The sequence below is a fragment of the Aspergillus ruber genome, assembly GCF_000600275.1.
Source record: "Aspergillus ruber CBS 135680 unplaced genomic scaffold scaffold00040, whole genome shotgun sequence".
Classification (NCBI taxonomy): Eukaryota; Fungi; Ascomycota; class Eurotiomycetes; order Eurotiales; family Aspergillaceae; genus Aspergillus; species Aspergillus ruber.
The window spans coordinates 61,512-80,651 of NW_024467336.1; the positions used below are offsets into that span (position 1 = coordinate 61,512).

The following is a 19,140-nucleotide window of genomic DNA, read 5'->3' on the forward strand; positions in this document are numbered from 1 at the left end:
CTCTAGCATTGGCCCTCATCCGATAAATCCAGCAACTGGATTGTTGCGCATACTGTCTTTGTTAGCAACACGGTTGTTCTCAGCCGGCGAGTTCATCTCGAAAATGACACCAGCATAAGAAATACGTACGCACGACCTAGTGCGAAGAGTCGGAAACCTGCAATGATAGGCTGAGGTATAGAATATGGCAACCAGAAGGGTAGGCTACGCGCCATCCTTAAGAAGTGACGATTGGCAAATCCACCGAGAGATCTTGATTGTGATCTTGAAACTGAAAATGGATACAATGATGGTTTTCTGTATATTTTGTAACGGCTATGATGTTAAGCCCTCGCCACCAGAACCATTCTGCTCAACCGTTTTGTAACCTACTGCTCTCACAGTATAACTACGACCGCGATGGAAACCCTTCTACCCCCTCCCCAGCTAACTTGTATCTTCACCCTTCGCTGCACCGTCAAGCAGCCGCTGGACATTGGCCAGGTATCATCCGGTCGCCGGCGCTGGGTCCGGATCGTCGGAGGCAGTGTTAGTGGCAAATGTCTCACTGGCGAGGTAGTTGGTGGTGAGGATTCTATGTAATACCCCTTCTGTTTGTGATGTTCCGATTCTTATGGGCGTATGGGTAGGACGGAGGAGGAAAGTCTCACTACGCATGTGAATGCGCGGTATTTGGTTAAGAGCGATGACGGAGCGCATTTAGAGATTCGGTACGTTTACCTGACAGCGGAATAAAGCCGCACGAGAAGAGCTAAGAGGTAGGACCGAGGGAACACGCTCCGGCCCCCCAGAGGTACTGCAGGGGTTGATGGAAGGAAAGCCGATCCATCACAGCCAGTACTGGTTCCATTTGCATATCAAGGTTGAGACGGGAAGTGAGCGGTACAAATGGATGAACGACCGGGTGATTGTTGGACGGGCTATTAGGACCAAATACGAGGTTTCTTATGATGCGTACTTCCTAGACAATACGCCAGAGTTCGAATAAATATCAGTGGATGTGTATAGTACAGTCTATTGAACATGAGTGCGTAGAAACTCAAGCAGATTTACATATCCTCCACTTTTCTCCTGTTCTACCAATACCTCGTTTGCGACGCGGTTCGCCCAGGAGTACTCTGAATGGGACGCGCGCAGCTCCGCCAGTCGTTGTTGTAGCCACTCGCGAGCGACGGGGTCGGGCGTGTCGACAACGGCCATTAGCAGCGGCCAGTGTAATCGTCGCAGCAATCGTGGATCCCAGCCGTATTGTTTCTGGGCAATTTCCATAATATGCCCTAGCGCTTGCCGTTGGAATGGGGAGGGTGGCGTGTCGATGCATAGTATACGGCGGTGGAATAGGACTTCGGCGTAGAAGTTGGCGACGGCCATGAGGATCGTGTTGATCGTGCGGTAGGCGGAATGGCCGCGGGCCATTTTGGCTGTTATGAAAAGATCAGAGTATCTCTGTGCCTCGTTAGACTGGTACATATAGAAGCGTGAAGTGAAGATGGTCTTACGTTTCGAATGGCCATCATCTCTTGAAAAAGAGATTCAGAAGTCGTGCCAGGTACCACTGGGTTACCCATGGCTAGCCTCCATATGACATGTCGTAAGACCATGCCAACATGGATCAACTCCAGCCCCCGGTAATTCTCGTTATCGTCCATCACCTCCTTCTCCGGATATTGATCACCCCAGAAACATCGACCCCAGAGACGTGCGCCCTGGTAGAGGTGGTCCGGTTGCAATGCCGCGTTGCCCGACTGCAAAACGTAGTCGTATAGTGACTCCGTCGCGCCCATCGGCTGCGCGCTGATGTCCACGTATAACATCCACAGGAGCATTTGAATTGGAACAAAAGAGATGTCCTGAGTTGTCGGGTCAGACAGCTCAGTATCCATCAAGGAAAACACATTGCCCACGTTGCGGTTCTGGAACAACTCCGGATGAGTTTCAAGCAACGATCGCACACCCTGCAGATGCAGCTGCAAATGCCGTACGTGGTGTCCAAATTGACATTCATACATGACCATCAGGAACATGGTCACAAAGATCATCTCCAACTCGCCGTGCGAAATGTGTCGCCGTGGCGTCTCCAGCGTTTGCCGGAACTCCTTGACCGCCAGTCCGTAGTGATACCGTGCGTGGTCCTCTGCTGTTGGGCGACCTGGCGAACGAACGTCCAGCCCGTTCCGGTGCATATCACTGGCAGAGAGCGCGAGTATCATTCGCATAATCACCTTGCTCGTGGCCGCAGGCCCCTGGTACAGATAACAGAAGCTGCTCCATTGCCAGGCCTTCATGTAGTAGAATACAAGCGACGACGATGGAAAATATTGAAAATACCTCTGGTCCTGCTTGGACAGCACCAAGGAGTTGGCGCACGCGACCTCCGGCGTCGACACGGAGGGATAAATGGGAGTCGGATACGAATAGGGAGGAAGAAACGGCAAAGTGGCCGGCAGTGAAGTCGGCTGTCCAGGCGATGCCGATGTAGCAGAGCGCTCCCACAACAGCGCCAGATTCCCAAAATCCAAGCTGATTTCCTCCTGCTGCGACGGCGACCGAGTGGCTGGCTGCAACTCTCGCACCTGGACGGAACGGCCTCGCTTCACCGGCACCCCCCATTCACAATGGAGACGCAGACTGGAGCATCGCTGACAAACAGGGTGTTCCTCTCCGCATTTCACCTTTCGACGACGGCAGGTACTGCAGCCTGTTCCCGTGAGTGTCAGAGCGCATTCATTTTTGCACGGTCAACAAAGGAGACCTACCATTCTTGGAGCGAGGGGCGTTCCGTCCCGACATATATCGATCGACGGCTAGGCGTGGTCAACCATCCAGCGCGCAGACATGAGTGTGACAAGTCCAGAAGGGGCTTGGCCCGGGCAAATTCCAGAATGACCGGAAATCAAGCGAGAAAAGAAAGATGGAGAAGAAGAGATCAAGCTAGCTGTCGGGAAATCATTCGGAGAACGGCGGAGCTTATATAAGCCGATATGTGAACCCTGGCCGAGGCTATGACTGGGCCCGACCAAACATGCTGTTTTTATGCATCTTGACGACGAGGCTTGGCTTGCATTGAGTTGACAGTCTATGTGAGGTTTTCCGGTGGAGCTGACCGATTCGGGTTCCCAGGAGGTGTCAATGGAATGTCGTGCTGGTTCATGCTCAATGGACCATCCAGATATATCAAGAACCCCGGAGTACTTCGATCAATAGCCGTTCTTGGTTCCCCGGTGTATGATATCCCTGACGGCCTGGTTCAGAATCCCCGGACAGACCTGTCATACCATCCGGGGTCAGGGCATGACTTCAGGGCCATCCAAACCGCACGTATCCCCTTATTGTTCACTATTTAAGTATCTGATCGTAGTATATCCTGCTGTAGAGAATGCCGGTTTGAAGTCCATGACATCGCAGCCTTCCAAATGGGATAGAGAGGACCGGAAAACTATTGCGGCGAGTGCCGGCCATTCAAAAACAGCGACAAGCCATTCTCCAGCATCCGGAAATAGATGCTTTATCCTCCGGATCAAAATCTGTGTGCTCACAGGGTAGGCGTACTGAAAAATCAACCGGTCAGTCAAACAGTTGACGCTCGACAGCTCCGGAAATGTCTTCTATCAGGAAAGAAAGGCTGTATGAGACTTACCAGTATTTCAACAAAAACGTTTCTTGTTCAAGTTATACCATAAGCCCCCTCACTCAACGTACAGAGTGGAAGACGTTTTGTTTCAGATTCATGATTCGCGAAAGCCACGTGATACACACCAGCCACACCTCACTCGTGTGGCTGACTGGTTGATATTACTCCTTCCCTTTTAGGAGAATCTCAATCTTAGCAATTCCTCCATCCTTCATCTTCTTTCTTTCCTCGTCCTCAACCTCATCCAGTCACGTCGCTTCTGCAGCATAATGCCTCCTGCGCATCTCTCTACCGCCGCCCTCTGCTGCGCCCCTGGGGCCGGTCGTTTACCGCCAATGCAGGATTTAGGCGCTTCCTGCTCGGCCAATTGATGTGATGTTTGAGACAAGGGTGTTTGTCCGCTCCAACAGAGCACAGATGACTACGAATATCTATAATAGACATGGCCCCGCTGCTCTCTCTCTCGATTTTCTCAATCTTGTGTTATTTCGACACATGCTGGGAAATCTAAATACGCCGGTACAGGGAGACCGTGAGTGACTATCTCAGTCTTATATGCGCCATTCTATCGCTAATTCTTTCACTAGGAGGCTCATTACACCAGGTATATTCAGCTGAAAGGCAAAAAACTGAAATCAAGACAAATCGTCATGGCCAGTCAAAGCGATCCGTGTTTTATTGCAAAAGGAAATGTTCATTATCCGCCGTTGAAAAGGCTCGCCTCGGTTTCAACCAAGGAGCTCGTTCAACGTTTGAGATTCGCTCAATGTGACTCCAGAGAAAAGAGCGCCATGCTTGCAACGGTGGCTGGCATGGTCAATAAATTCGTAGAAGCGCAGCCGCAATCGTATTGGAGGGAAGCCGCGATGCTGTCGTCGGTCGTGACTGATAATCAGTATCGCCATCTCGTCACGAGTTTTGCAAATACAATCATCCGTGGCACAACTGACGGCACAATACTCGACCCAGAATTACTGACATGCTTTGCATTTGTTCTCCGCTATGCTCCGCATACGTTATCTGCCGAAACTCATATGCTTGGTGCGGTCCTTAAAAGTCTGCAAACGCGCCTGGAGAAGGCCCAGCGACAAAGTGAACCGGAAGTTCAGTACCAGGTGACCAGCATAATGTCAATCGTGCTAGATGCCATGGTCGACGTCAAGGTCTCCGGGATTGACAGAGAGACACTTCACGAACCTTTATCTCAGCAACTAGAGGGCATGGCAAAACACCAAAATCCTCGTCTGGCTCAAGCTGCTAGCTACGCATACCAGGCTCTACGAGGAGTTCCCGATAATGAGGGCCCTTTTGAATTATTTCTGCGACAGAGTTGGAACTTGATACAAATATTAGCGAAAACGGCCGGGGCTGTTTCGAGTATGGATCCAGCGAAAGCTCTCGATGCCACGTCAAATGCAATGGAATTCCTATCTCTCTTCAAAACTGTGGTGAATGCTCTTCAGGACCTTTATGAATCATCCCATGATCTACAACAGCTGGTACGAAACATGGCAGGCCTATCCTCGCAGAAATCCTGGTATTGGGCTCTTCGATACAGTAACGTGATGATCTCATCAGGGGCATTCGAAATGTTGCAGGCTTTTCTCCAGCAGATTAATTACCATGAACAAGAACTCCTTTGGTGCGGCGTGTATGCCCAGCTTGAGCAGGCCTGGGACGCCGGCGATGTGGACCAGAAGGAGCGGATCGTTGCTTTTCTCAGTAGCATCACGCCTGAAAAGAAGGCACCCGCACGCGTCTGTGCCTGGGTCTCGTTAATTGGCGGCACCCTTGGTCAACCAAGCTGGAGGGATGCAACCCTTCAGCCTCGCCACAGGTTCCGCAGATGGAAGAATACTTCATTCAAATCCGGTATACCGTTCTTCTCGATTGAAAGAATTAGACTAGAAGACGATCCCAGCGCTCTCCTTGACGCAGCGTGGCGCAATTGCAGACAAGCCGTGATCTTCGATGCTGATAGCGCGATCAGCGAATATTACGCCCGAGACGATCGCCTTGCAATCAAACGTATCTCTGGGGAGCACCTCGACACAAATCAATGTTATATCAACCTTTCTTTAGTAGAGCGATCGCAGGGAGAGGATGTATCAACTCCAGACCAAGGACCCTCTCGTTTTACACTCTTCAAGAGCCTGCAGGTTGGACGAGCTGATAAGGCGAAAAATGTAAACCTGACAAGATTATTTGATGACCGGGAGAGCTCAGACGGTATGACAATCCGGCCGAGGCGGATCCTAATTCGAGGACGTGCAGGGGTTGGAAAGTCCACTCTCTGTAAGAAAATCGTTTATGATTTTCTCCACGGTCAATTGTGGGAGGGTCTCTTTGACCGTATTCTTTGGATCCCATTGCGGATGCTCAAGGATGACGCGAATGTGGAGGACTTGCTCTGCCAGACGTATTTAGAATACGCCTTTCCAATTCATGAGCGCAGGCGTCTGACTTTGGCTCTCTGCGATACAGTATTTGAGGGGACCGACCAGCGAACTCTCCTGTTACTCGACGGCCTTGACGAGATTTCCGGATCACAAACTCCCCGTGGACGTCAACTGATCGAAGCACTCGGTAGCTTATTGAATCACAGAAATGCTATCGTCACTTCTCGCCCATATGCAACCGATGGCACGGGTCTCGCACGCTTTGATCTGGAATTGGAAACAATTGGATTCCGTCCGGATCAAGTAGAAACCTACATAACAAAGACAACGCGGAGTAAATCCACAGCAGATGCGATCAGAGAGTTTATCGGCAGTCACCAGCTTGTCCAAGGGCTGGTGCAGATACCCATTCAGCTTGACGCATTATGTTACACGTGGGATGGTGGTTTTACCAGGGGTGGACTCGAGACCATGACTGCCCTCTACGAAGCCATGGAACAAAAGCTATGGACGAAAGATATCTTGAAACTCGGGATCAAGGACAAATATGGAACCATCAACGAGAAGCAAGCTTGGGCATTACGGAACCGTTCGCAGCTTGAAAGACGAATAGGAGACGAGATGAGATACCTCGAATTCCTTGGATTTACTGGCCTCTACAGCAACACAATTGAATTCGATCAGGATTACCGCGATACTATACTTCAGAGGATCAGCAGCTCTGGGATGGTCAATGATCTCTCTTTCATTCACAAAGTGGATGACTACACTCTCGACAAACTCTCCTTTCTGCGCACTTCGAATGCCTCCAATCACAAGACTGGAGCCTACCACTTCATCCATCTTACTTACCAGGAGTTTTTCGCTGCACGGCACTTTATCAGGCACTGGATATCCGGCAAGCCCCTCATTCTTTTAGATCCTAAATCCGAAAAGAGAAATAGTACAGCGTGGCTCCAAAGCGAAGAGTTCCTCCGAAAAGAGAAGTATAACACTCGCTACGATATATTCTGGCGGTTTGTCACGGGCCTTCTCTGGCGTGAAGGTGATGAAAATTTGTTTGAGCTTTTTGAAAAATTCGGTGAAGAGCCACACGACTTGCTGGGACCGATGCATCTACGGCTCTCCATGCATTGTTTCAGCGAAGTGCCTCCATCGGATATAGATTCTCACATCGAGCAATTTAGGGCCCAGATGAAACGACACTGCAAACAATGGTCTCTGTTTGAGTTTAAGCTCCTCCATCGAGTGGATTTATGCCGTGAGATGGAGTTTCCTGACGATATCCTGAGTGAAATGCTGCAATCAGAGCCAGACAAATTGAAGGTGGCTATATTGGAAGGCACATGGAATAAACCACAGCTCTCTCCATGCTTATTGGAGACAATGGTGTCGCTTATGAATGATGCCACGGCATCGGTCGAAGCCAGAGTCCATGTCATTCATGCTTTTGGCGAGCAATCCTACCTGCCTGAGAAGATATTGGAGATTTTGATGTCCCTGGTACAGAATACCAATGTATCCAACTATTTCAGAGCATCAGCTATTTATGCTCTGGGCAAGCGATCCGTCTTACCTGAAAATGCCTTGAAAGTCATAGTGTCTCAGTTAACAGATACTAATGTGTCTGTGAGGACTGCTGCTGTTTTTGCTTTAGTTAATCACTCACTCATTCCTAAAAGCCTTTTGGAAGTTCTGGAGTCACACTTGGAAACCAACGATCATTCCATCAAGGCATCGGTAATTAGTGCTTTAGGCACACAGAATCCCCTGCCTGACAGTATTCTGAAAGCACTGATTTCACAATTGGAAGACTATGATCCTGAAATCAAGGCATTGACATTCCATGCTCTAAAGTGGCAATCCCTGCAGCCGGAAACTGTCCAGAATGTTCTGCTACCTTACCTGAAGGATGCCAATCTTGCTATCAGAAGTGCCGCTATGGGTGCTATAGGGTCCCAGATGTCCATACCGGAGAGGGCCTTTGAAACCTTAATAGCTGCACTTAAAGACGCAGATGAAAATACCAAAAACCTTGTGGGAGGTGCCGTACACAGGATAAGCACCCGAACATCACTGCCGACAAAGGTCATGCACAGGTTGGTGTATCTGTCCGGAGATGCCGATGCAACCACCAGAAGGAATGTTGTTTCAATCTTAGACGGGCAACCTGCCTTGCCAGAACACGCCATAGAATCACTTTTGTGCCGACTAAGTGATCCAGTTAGCAACATCAGAGAAATTACTGAGGATACCCTCAGCAAGCAACCTCTACCAGGGAATACTTGGAAGCGCTTGGTATCTCACTCAACGGGTACCGATGTGTCTCTTAGACGATCTGCTATTTCCATTCTAGGCAGACGAATGCCCTTGACAGAGAACATCCTCGAGGACCTCGTTTCTCAATTAGAGGATACCGACGGGTCTGTAAGGCAGTATGCCCTAAGCGCCCTCAAAATACAATCTCCTCTGCCAGACAAAATCCTGAACGCTCTATTGCATCAGATGGTCAAGCATGCCGGTAACCCGTCAGTTAGAGGATATATTATTCGAGTTCTTGGTGCACAGTCCGCTTTGCCAGAAAGGGCCCTAGAGATTCTGGCATCTCAGTCGTTGAATACAAATAGGTCAACCTCAAGTGATGCTTTCTCGGCTTTGGAGAACCAATCCTTCCTACCGGTGAAGGCTTTGGAAATTATAGCAACTTATCCAAAGTGTGATGATACATATTTCGAGTCGCATGCTGGGAAACTCCTTTGGAGACACGCAAACTCTTCCACTCTTCCGACATTGAAAAAAGAGACACTGCGACTTATTTACCGAATGGGACCTGAATATTGGACCCAGGAACCGGTGACGTACTCTGTGCAGGATGGAAACCTTTTTGTGCAGACATCATTTGAACGGGAAGTGGTTCCGGTCTTGGAGAGAAAGGATGAGATCCTCCGGGCGTTTTGGGATGAGGCTGTGGCAATGGGTAGCCCTATCACGGAGTGGTACAAGTGGTAATATTTGTATTCTATGTCGTCCTTTTTTTTTTTTTTTTTTTTTTTTTTTTTTTTTTTTTGATACCTAATAGAGTGGCACATGCGCATCTGAACCATGGCTTCTGCATCTGCACTAACCACGAACAATGGCTTTCTAAATCAGTAATCTATTGTATTCACGTCATCGTTCCTTCACGTCGCCACGAGCGGATATTTACAGCGTGTCTATGGCTATTTACAGGGTCAATCATTCCTGGACATTCGCGCGCCATTGGCTGTGGGCGGCCTCAAACTTCTCATTATCCGTCAACATGTCCCAGCCGGTCAGAGCTAGTGACTTGCCCACAGCAATTGCCTCTTCGTGCGCCTCGTCCTTGCCTGCAGCCTCGGCAAAGGACGAATGGTGGAGATAGGCGCCTTTGGAGGCAGGAATTGCGAACATGGTGTGTAGTGTGGGGGTGACATAGCTAACGTTGCCTGTGCTGGTCAGTTTCTGTATTTCGAGGGTGATAAGGAACAGAAACCCACCAATATCAGAAGAAGCCGTCATGACCTTCTCATGGTCCTTGAGGACATTCCGACCATACGCCTGCATATGGGTCTGGTACCGGTCGCACAGCGTCTCGTTGAGTCTGACATCCTTGTACAGCTCGTCTCTGTTTGGATTAGTTTCCAACAAGAACTGGAAAGGAAGATGTGGCATGATGCGTACTCAACGATATTGACTTCACATCCGGTAGCCAGAGAAGCCGCCTCGATACAATTGCGCACCCTAGTCATAAGCTGATTTAACCCCTTCAATGTCGGACTGCGCGCCTGCCATATCGCCTTGGTATAATGCGGGATGATATTTGCGACCTTGGGGGTGTCCAGGAATGCGCAATGGATCCGCTCATCGGGCCTGATTTGTTGGCGCAGAACCGAGACGTTGTTGTACGAGGCTACCAGGGCATCGAGGGCATTCACTCCGTCCCATGGATTCCCGCCAGCGTGGGCGCTTACGCCGGTGAATTCGCAGAAGAGCTTCTTCCGGGCGTTCATATATGTACCCGCGATACCGTCCGAAACTACACCAGGGAAGAGCTCGTGGACACATGCATGACTACGTTGGTTAGTTTAAGTCCAACCGTTGAAGCATCAAAGACATACCCCATCAAGGAAATGTCGACATCTTTGTAGGCACCGGCTTCGATCAACTGAGCCTTGCCACCTCCGTTCTCTTCTGCAGGTGTTCCCAGCAATTGTGTTCTCCCTGGGATACCAAATTTCCTTATTGCGAACGACAAGGCGAGAAATGCAGTGATGCTACTCGTGGCGATGAGGTTGTGGCCGCAGGCATGCCCAATACCAGGAAGCGCATCGTATTCAGCGTTAAAGTTGACCAGACGGCCGCCTGAACCAGTGGTGGCCTCGAACGCTGTCTCTAAGCCGTATGCGTGGCGAGTAACAGTGAAGCCTTGCTTCTCGAGGAAATCGCAAATGGTATCGTGCGCTTTGTACTCGTGGTACGCGAGTTCCGGGTTAGACCAGATCTAGATGAGAGATACCGGTTTAGTCCATGATGTCAGACTCGCGACCACAGTCATGAGGTACCTCTCTATTGAGCTCACGCAGCGACGAGTTCAGCGACTCGACTGCCGCGTCGACTGCCGGCTTCACGTCAGTGAGATGCGTTCCGTTTAGGATGGCCATTTTGATCGGAAAGTGCAATGGATTGTCAGCGAGAAGCCGAGCGCCGAGCCATATGCTCTGGGGAACATGCTCTCTTTATGATACTATTTACCGGAATAACATTACAAACGGAAACATGTCTTTGGGTGAAAATGCCTCTCCCAAGACAGCCGACAGATCTCGTATCTCTCCGCGTTTTCCATTGCGGGGTTCCATTGGGTTATCTCAAATGTCACATCCTATATCGGGCAAACCGGAGGAATCCATTACTCATATGTCTTTGACTCGTCGGCAGATAGGGAATGCGCAGCGCCTATCTTGCCGATGGTTACTGTTTGCAGCGAGAGGCGTGCTTTTATCTCCGCATTCGAGATCTGGGGTAGCGCGTGCGCCTTCTTTATTTTGCTATGGACCACGAAGTACGTGATTAGAGCAATGTCCTAATTATCCCCGGTTCCCAGCCGATTGGATGGAGTCACGAGAATACGCAGCCGAAGCGCATTCCCCGCGAGAAATCGCCAAAGGATCCAATGCTCCATTGGTGTATCTGCCGACGGCCCCGACCGACTGGCGTTGCTAACCCAAAGGAAACCCAAAAGTCTATCGGCATATGGTTTCTGTGTGTTGATAAGCCGCGCAGCGATGATCAACAGCGGTAAGTCGTGGTCTGGGGATTTGATTCCGCTATTGAGGAACATCACTCAACAACACGCTGGCAAGTGCATCCCGTCTTGCCAAAGGAGGCCCGAGACACGGCAGAGGCTGAGCTGATCGGCTTCGAATCCGCATTCTACGGTGGTAATTTGATGTAGAAGTACAAGTATGTCATTATTTCTCCGCATCAGATAGAGTGACATATAAGACCTTCTGCCGGAAGATTCTGTAGAGACCGATTCATTATTTTACCCTATACCCCATCATGGAAAAGCGAACATCAAACGAACCTGCGGCTTCTACGAAAGAGGACCTGCATGATGTCAAGGACGAGGGACTCCCCGCGGCTGCTCAAGATGTGGTGTTGGGAGAAATGCTCGAGGTCGACGCGACCCCGGAACAGGAGCGGAAAGTGCGATTGAAGTTGGATCTGGTATTGCTGCCGATGATGGGTGCTTGTTACATGATGCAGTACATGGACAAATATGTGTTGAGTCAGGCCACGCTATTCAACCTGCGGCAGGACCTTGTAGGTTTCCTTCCCTGCCTGCCATCGAGGATGATGTGATGCTCATACTGGCTAGAACCTTGTCGGCGACCAATTCAACTGGACATCAGCGATTTTTTACTTTGGGTACTTGATCTGGAGTTGGCCGAGCTCATACCTCATGGTCCGGTTGCCCATTGCAAAATACCTCAGTGTTTGTGTGTTTCTTTGGGGAGGGTTTCTCTTGTGCCATGCGGCAGCAAAGAACTTTGCAGGCCTGATGGCAGCCAGATTCTTTTTGGTATGCTTATGTTGCATTGCAACTACCTGGTATATCGTTGCTGACACTATCAGGGAGTTGGAGAAGCATCGATCGCCCCGGGTTTCTCTCTTGTCGTTGGTATGTTCTACACGCGAGAAGAACAGCCAGCACGGTACGCACCCTTTCAACTCGATCAGGTCCATATAGCTGACTATCCTAGACAAGCCGCCTGGTATCTCGGAAACTGCGTTGCCAACCTCATCAGTGGTGTGGTTGTCTATGGCATTGGGAACATCACAATCCACACGATCGCTCAATGGCAATTGATCTTCCTCGTTCTGGGTGCCGTGACCACGAGCCTGGCGTTCTGGTTGGTCGCATTGCTGCCCGATAGCCCCAAGAATGCCATCTTTCTCAACAAAAAGGAACGCGCCATTGCGCTGCAGCGGACACTGAAGAACAAGACGGGTGTCATGGATGTTGGCACGTTTAAGTGGAACCAAGTGTGGATGGCCTTGAAAGATCCGCAGACGTGGTTCTTGGTTTTGTATAACTTTTGCGTCAACCTTTGCAATGGCGGTATCACCTCGGTATGTCCTACCATTTGACAAAAGCGCTTGCAACGTACTGACGGGTTAGTTCTCATCAATCCTTATTAACGGCTTCGGGTATGGTCGATTGAGGTCCCTCCTGCTGCAAATGCCCATGGGAGCTGCCCAGATCGTTTTCCTCGTGATCACTTCCGGCGTGGCCACCTACATCAAATCGACACGAATCGCCATGATGATGTTTTCTACATCACTATCGATGATGGGGATGATCCTGATCTGGAAATTGGACGCGGACAACAAGGGTGGTCGGCTCACGGGGTTGACCTTCGGCGGCGTATTCGCCGTTAACATCCCGCTGTCCCTGAGTCTAGTTAGTTCCAATGTTGCTGGCTTCACGAAGCGGAGCGTCATTAGTGCTTTAATTTTCGTCGCATACTGCGTTGGGAATATCGTTGGGCCTCAGTTTTACCTTGCGGAGGAGGAGCCAGATTACCCGGTAAGCCTGAACCCAGATTTCCATTTTACTTCTAATACTAATACAACGGACAGACCGGAATCAAAGCAGCCATGTGCGGTCTCATCCTGGGTATTTTCTTCTTATTCTGCCTGATGGCGTATTATATCTGGGAAAACCGCCGCCGCGACGCACTATACGGACCGCCTTCATTGATGACGGAGAACGAAGAATTGCAGCAAGATCTGTCCAACAAGACAGACGGGGAGATGGAAAGTTTCCGCTATGTAATTTAATCACAATCGAGTCATTGAAAGCGCTCTAGCACCTAATGATGTTATGAATCAATGAATACCCTTGCCGGATGTAATGCAACGTCCTCTTCCGGGCTCACCGGTTCACTGTCAATAGCATAAGGAATTCCTTGCTTCACGATGGCTTGCATATCTGCAGACTTTTACATCAGATGGATCTTCAACATTCCTTTTGCATGGCCATCGATCGGGCTAACGGTAAGGGAGAAGTTTATATAGACGACTGGCTCACGATGCTGCTGGACCGGAGATGCACGAGATGCTCGACGTAATGCTTTCTATAGTTAGCCAGAGCTTCTGCAGCCACCGGAGATGCGTGGTAGTTTTATTGCTGCATCTGAGGCGAAGACCAAAGCGTTGGTGTGCGTCAGATTGGTAATATTGAGACTGGCGACTGTCGGGTATATCTCGGATATCTATCAGGACAAAAAGGTTACGGAAAGACTGTAAATAAACATTTAATGACGTGGTAATAGTTGCATTCGCTATTCAATAGCGATGTCTTGAAAGAGCTATATTACAAAGTATAGACTTGACAGGATAGCTATATTACAACTTATGCGCACTTAGCAAGAAACACCAGAAGGAGCGTTCTCACACTTATCGCTAGACTCGCCGCCAGTGATGTCAACGTTCTTCCAGGTCCAGTCCTCGCAGCTACCATCACCGCAGAGGATAAAGACTGGGTTAGCATCGTCCTCAACGGAACCGGTGATACCATCAAAAGTAACGCCAGAGACCTTGATGTCGTTGCTGGGGGAGCCAGTCGCGCCACTGTTCTTGTAGTCCTGCTCGACGACGATACCGTAGTCGGAGATACCGGAGAGCTTGATGTTGGAGTAGGTGACGTCGCTGACGGAGCCGGTTTCGTCGACCTTGGTCTTGATGCGGAGACCGTTAGCCGAGTTGCTGATGGTCGAGTCGGTGATGGTGACGTTCTGGACGGTGTTGTCGTCACGGCCGCCAATGGAGCCGATGGAGAGACCGTGGCCGCCAGAGCAAGAGCCGCCCGAGAACTCGATGTTCTTGCCCGAGTTGATGGCGATGCAGTCGTCCTGGTTCTTGACGGTGGCACCGCGGATATAGACGCCGTCAGACTCGCTGATGTCGAAAGCGTCGGTGTTGTGGCCGCCGTTGTCGTCACCGTCAGAGTTGTCGATGGTCAGGTTCTCGAGAATAGTGTTGTCGGCCTGCACGCTGATGGCCTGCACAGGGGTGTTCTTGATGTGGAGGCCGGAGATGGTCGAGTCTTCGATCGAGTGGACATACATGAACTTGGGCTTGGTCTTGCCGCCGTTGGTACCCTTGCTGTCCCACCAGCGGGAGCCCTCGCCGTCGATCACGGCATCTTCGGCAGCGGTGATGGTGAGGCCGGAACCACCGAGGCGGATGAGAGGACCCTTCCACTCCTTGTAGCCGAAGGTGGTGGTACCCTCGAAGGTGATCTTGGAGTTGTCGGCGGCGTCAGAGAGGTCCAGGGTCTCACCAGCAGGGACCTCAATGTCCTTCAGCACGACGTCGGAGCACTTCGAGATGCTCTCAGAGGCGGCGGCGGCGTCGGTGAAAGTGCAGGTGCTTGCGCGCTTGGTGAAGTCCGAAGCACGAGAGGGAGCCGGGGCAGCGGAGACAACGGAGCCCAGCGCAGCTAGGCCAAGAAGCTGGAAGGAGTGCATTATAACGAAGGGAATCGGCTCTGGTCAACAGAACGGAATAGAATAGAGAATGGAAGTGGGTAAAGAAAGGAAATGGTAAAGAGAGAAGAGCTTGTTGGATGAAAAACTTGTTGAGGGCCAGGGACAGAGGTTTTTATATGCAAAAGCTAAGCTTTCACCTGGCCTTATACCAGCCCTATCTGTGTCAACGTGAGACAGCTAGAATAACTTCAGTGGCAGCCCTGGCTCTGCCCTGAGCCCACTCCGATCAATCTGTGACAGCCGGTGGGGACGCCGAAGCTTGACTAGCCATGGGTCTGAGCTGTGCACAAACACAGTAATTCCATTGAATAAAACCCCCCGAGACTCGATATTAAAAGATCCGAGTCATCCGTGCAGTTCTTATTGTCGGAACCACCCGATGCGACGATCTAATCTCCCTGAAACCGCTATAAATGGTATGGTGGGCTACCCTGATTGCTTTATCTCTAGAGAATCGAGGTGATACACTGCTGCCTGTGATGTCGCATATAGAGAAATGGGCTGATCCAGGTCAATATCGTGTAATTGCATTCATTTGTAGTTATTGAGTATATACATCATTCCGTGTACGGAGCTCATTACCGCAACCGCCACCCCTGCCAGTGCAAAAGAGCCGTCGGAATGAAACTGGCTCCAGTAATCAAGGCGACCATGACTCCTGCACTAGCTGCGATGCCTACTTCTTCAAACATAGCCGGAAACCTGCGTTGCGTTAGTTCGGTCCATACATGGACAATCGGAGTGACATACCAGAACGGCCCAATAAACCCCCATTCTGAACGGACAAAGTTGATGAATACACCGACACTCCCAGCATCCTCAGGATATATGTCCACAGCATACGTGGTAAGAACAGTGGTTACAACCTGGTTGCCAAAAGCCGCAATACCCGTGCCGACAATCGGCACCACAGTCCATTTCCCAGCCTGGGCCTGCTCAGTGCACACCAAGAAGATAACCATACCCGCCATACTCAACAGAAATCCGATATAGCTCAGCCAGAGCCGAAACTCAGGGGCTGGAAGGTGGCCGATGCGACGGGCGCGCCAGCTCATCCAGAGATCCGACATGATGCCGCCCAGCTGCTCGCCTAACAGGGTCCCAATGATCAGTCCGAGAAACTGAAGGCCTAGTTGCTCTGCGTTGAGCTCGAACTTCTGCTGGAGGAGCTGGGGTATCTCAATGGAGTTCATTACACTGGCAAAGAGGAAGACCATTGCGTATGCGACCGCAGCGAGCATAACGGGGATCTTGCGGATAAGGGAAAGTGGATGGATGAACTCATTCAACGTAAAAGGTCGGGGGTCAATCCGTCCAATGTGCAGATACTGTCGTTGGAGGACTGATCCTGTGTTGTTTGACTTGGTGTAACGGGTTTCTGGTCCTAGGAAGATGTACAGGATGAGCTGGCACCCATTCGTCTATGTTCGTTAGTATAACTTCAAGATTCTAGTGAAACTGGCACTCACAATAGCCAATATCCAATAGATCCATACGTACCCCACACGATTAGCCACAAATCCAAAGATAAGTGGCCCAATCGGTATCCCCAAGGTCACCATCACCGTCCAAATACCCATATACCGCGCCCGTTCATGCTGGAAATATGTCTCCATGACCACTGCGCTTCCAATAGCCATAGCCGGCGAGATGAAACATGCTACCAGGGCCCGACAAGCCGCCATTGAGGCATAGTCCGGACTCTTCGCACATCCAACATTGCACACACAGCTCAGTATCAGCGACATCAAGAAGATTGGTCTCCGTCCGAAACGATGCGACAATGGCTTCCACACCAATGGCGCACCGCCCAGGATCGCAATCTGCAACGAGACGAGATAACTTGTACGTTGTAGCGAGACACTCAGTGCTTCTGAAATCTCCTCAAACGCAGGGATGATTCCGGCTGCGGAAAAGGTGCCCATAAAGGCATGGAAGGCAACGAGAGCCAGGTTGGTACCCTTTTTCCACGAAGGCCAGTTGTACGGATCTGCCGGGTCGGTACTAGGAATAGGATCGAGGCTCAGGGTGCCATGGCGGTCGATAAGGAAGGCTTGATGCTCTGGTGAGAGACTCGGTGTCAGGGTTTTGGCTGCTGCTTCTTCAAGGTGGTCCGGGTGCCTTTTTGGAACACTGACTTGAGATACTTCTGTTGACATATTGCTGGCTCTGGCACACACCCCCCCAAAAACATCGCGATGGCTTGCTTAAAAATGACTACCTAGTGACTGATTCCGCACACTGAAACGATTTGACTGACAAAGACGGAATGATTGACTTTTCCTGACAGACGTGGCCAAGCCTTCAGGATGCGGAGAAAATGCGGGGAGAATGCCTTTGACAGGTCCATAAAATTAAGCCAAGGGCAATGATAGTCGTGTTCCGGCATTGTTCAGTCTTGTTCGTAGCCGATCCGAGGTTCAGTGCGGAAATTCCGAGAATCCAGATGCCGGTGATATCAGATTAGACTTCATTTTAGACCAAAGTCAGATCTAGAAAGATAGACTTCAGCTTTTCTCTTCTACATTCTACATAACTACATAGTCAGATTGCAGCGTTTCTATCCTGAAACACGGATGCATGGGCATACCTAATGTATCACTGCCGTCATTATTGTCGAAGCGTATTGCATGAATGGTATACAAAAATGACATTGTTGAGATAGAGGGTGAAGAAATGCGTTCACGAAGGGCCTCTAAGATATGTTTGGACATAATCTTATCATGTCGTAGATTCAGGTATGAATGCACCTTGTGCTATGGATTATATATCTCCGGAGTATCCGTTTGACACAATTTTCACAGCATTTACAACGATGAGGAAAGCTCTGTTATTCCTACGCAACATGTCACCAATGATATATTCTGGACATTGAACTGTCCTCTAAAGCTGTGACTCATATTATGCCGGGCCGGTCTTCTAGAGTCCCGGTTCAGACACGGCGGATGGCATCATTGCTGATGATTAATTATCGCTCACGTCTAACTTATTTCGGATTAGGCAAATGTTGATTATGACAGAAGAATCATCTTTGGAAACGGTCAACCATCCATTGCTCAACATATATTCAATACCAACAATGACCGCACCTCCCCCGGTAGCCAGCGCCCTACAAGTCATCGGCAATACGCCCGTTGTGCATCTCCGCCGCATCGTCCCCAAAAACCACGCCGATGTTTACTTGAAACTCGAATCCGTCAACCCCACCGGCTCTTACAAGGACCGGATGGCCAAGTCCATGATCGAAGAAGCTGAGCGCCGCGGTGATTTGAAACCCGGGATGACCGTCGTCGAAGCCACGGGTGGCAGCACTGGTTCTTCGCTTGCGTATATCTGCGCGATTAAAGGATATCGGTTCCGGGTTGTGTCGTCTGATGCTTTTGCGCCGGAGAAATTGCGGACCATGAGTGCGTTCGGGGCGGAGGTTGAGCTGATTCATAGTCCTACTGGGACTATCACCGGTGACTTGGTCCCGTCCATGGCGAGACGAGCGCGAGAGATTTCAGAAAGCGGGAACTGTTACTGGACGAATCAATTTACTAACCTGGATTCATTTGTTGGGTACGAGGGTATCGGTCATGAACTGGTGCAACAGTTCCCGGAGGGAATTGATACATTTTGTGGTGCTGTTGGCACCGGCGGGATGGTGATGGGGGTTTCTCGCGTGTTGAAGTCCCAGAAACCCGAAACACGAACGGTTGTGCTCGAGCCAGCCTCTTCGCCGATTATTACGAAAGGCCGCGCTGGGTCGCATGGAGTGGAGGGTATTGGACTTGGGTCTATCCCGCCACATCTAGAGAAGAGTCTCTATGATGAAGCTCGCGCGATTTCTGAAGACGAGGGTCGTCAGATGTGTCGCCGTCTGGCGCGTGAGGAGGGACTGCTTGTTGGTACCTCAACTGGTCTTAATGTGGCCGCTGCATTGGCCCTGGCTAATGAGCTGGGACCAGGAAAGAAGGTGGTTACGGTGGCGGTTGACACAGGACTCAAGTATTTGAACGGGAATCTTTTTTCGGTGTAGAATGTACATATCTAG

At 50.3% G+C, this 19,140-nt stretch overlaps 8 protein-coding genes across 8 annotated transcripts; 4 read left to right on the forward strand and 4 right to left on the reverse strand.

Annotated features, from left to right (window-relative positions):
• Nucleotides 1-399: 399 nt before the first annotated feature.
• On the forward strand, nt 400-988 carry EURHEDRAFT_381460 (DUF3237 domain-containing protein; the record flags this gene model as incomplete). Its single annotated transcript, XM_040779416.1, has 3 exons — nt 400-578; nt 630-710; nt 763-988. The coding sequence occupies 3 exons, from the start codon at nt 400-402 to the stop codon at nt 986-988; spliced, it is 486 nt and encodes a 161-aa protein (XP_040634661.1).
• A 26-nt stretch (nt 989-1,014) lies between these two features.
• Nucleotides 1,015-2,790, reverse strand: EURHEDRAFT_381461 (uncharacterized protein; the record flags this gene model as incomplete). Its single annotated transcript, XM_040779417.1, has 3 exons — nt 1,015-1,446; nt 1,500-2,698; nt 2,757-2,790. 3 exons carry the CDS (start codon nt 2,788-2,790, stop codon nt 1,015-1,017), a joined length of 1,665 nt encoding a protein of 554 aa, XP_040634662.1.
• Nucleotides 2,791-4,019: 1,229 nt separating this feature from the next.
• On the forward strand, nt 4,020-9,060 carry EURHEDRAFT_416887 (uncharacterized protein). Its single transcript, XM_040783077.1, has 2 exons — nt 4,020-4,163; nt 4,219-9,060. Exon 2 carries the CDS (start codon nt 4,282-4,284, stop codon nt 9,037-9,039), a length of 4,758 nt encoding a protein of 1,585 aa, XP_040634663.1. The 5' UTR covers nt 4,020-4,163; nt 4,219-4,281; the 3' UTR covers nt 9,040-9,060.
• A 104-nt stretch (nt 9,061-9,164) lies between these two features.
• On the reverse strand, nt 9,165-10,800 carry EURHEDRAFT_416890 (M20 family metallopeptidase). The gene is made up of 5 exons (XM_040783078.1): nt 10,611-10,800; nt 10,167-10,549; nt 9,730-10,119; nt 9,546-9,673; nt 9,165-9,494 (listed from the first exon to the last, which is right to left on the reverse strand). Exons 1-5 carry the CDS (start codon nt 10,707-10,709, stop codon nt 9,265-9,267), a joined length of 1,230 nt encoding a protein of 409 aa, XP_040634664.1. The 5' UTR covers nt 10,710-10,800; the 3' UTR covers nt 9,165-9,264.
• Nucleotides 10,801-11,607: 807 nt separating this feature from the next.
• On the forward strand, nt 11,608-13,459 carry EURHEDRAFT_509521 (MFS transporter; the record flags this gene model as incomplete). Its single annotated transcript, XM_040785917.1, has 6 exons — nt 11,608-11,871; nt 11,927-12,130; nt 12,184-12,263; nt 12,312-12,681; nt 12,731-13,138; nt 13,192-13,459. 6 exons carry the CDS (start codon nt 11,608-11,610, stop codon nt 13,390-13,392), a joined length of 1,527 nt encoding a protein of 508 aa, XP_040634665.1. The 3' UTR covers nt 13,393-13,459.
• A 389-nt stretch (nt 13,460-13,848) lies between these two features.
• EURHEDRAFT_416892 (glycoside hydrolase family 28 protein) lies at nt 13,849-15,204 on the reverse strand. Its single transcript, XM_040783079.1, has one exon. It carries the CDS (start codon nt 15,081-15,083, stop codon nt 13,977-13,979), a length of 1,107 nt encoding a protein of 368 aa, XP_040634666.1. The 5' UTR covers nt 15,084-15,204; the 3' UTR covers nt 13,849-13,976.
• A 478-nt stretch (nt 15,205-15,682) lies between these two features.
• EURHEDRAFT_465862 (putative MFS multidrug transporter) lies at nt 15,683-17,263 on the reverse strand (the record flags this gene model as incomplete). Its single annotated transcript, XM_040785050.1, has 2 exons — nt 15,683-16,525; nt 16,574-17,263. The coding sequence occupies 2 exons, from the start codon at nt 17,261-17,263 to the stop codon at nt 15,683-15,685; spliced, it is 1,533 nt and encodes a 510-aa protein (XP_040634667.1).
• A 920-nt stretch (nt 17,264-18,183) lies between these two features.
• EURHEDRAFT_518743 (PLP-dependent cysteine synthase family protein) lies at nt 18,184-19,125 on the forward strand (the record flags this gene model as incomplete). The annotated part of the gene is made up of 1 exon (XM_040786714.1): nt 18,184-19,125. The coding sequence occupies one exon, from the start codon at nt 18,184-18,186 to the stop codon at nt 19,123-19,125; it is 942 nt and encodes a 313-aa protein (XP_040634668.1).
• Between the last annotated feature and the right edge of the window lie 15 nt (nt 19,126-19,140).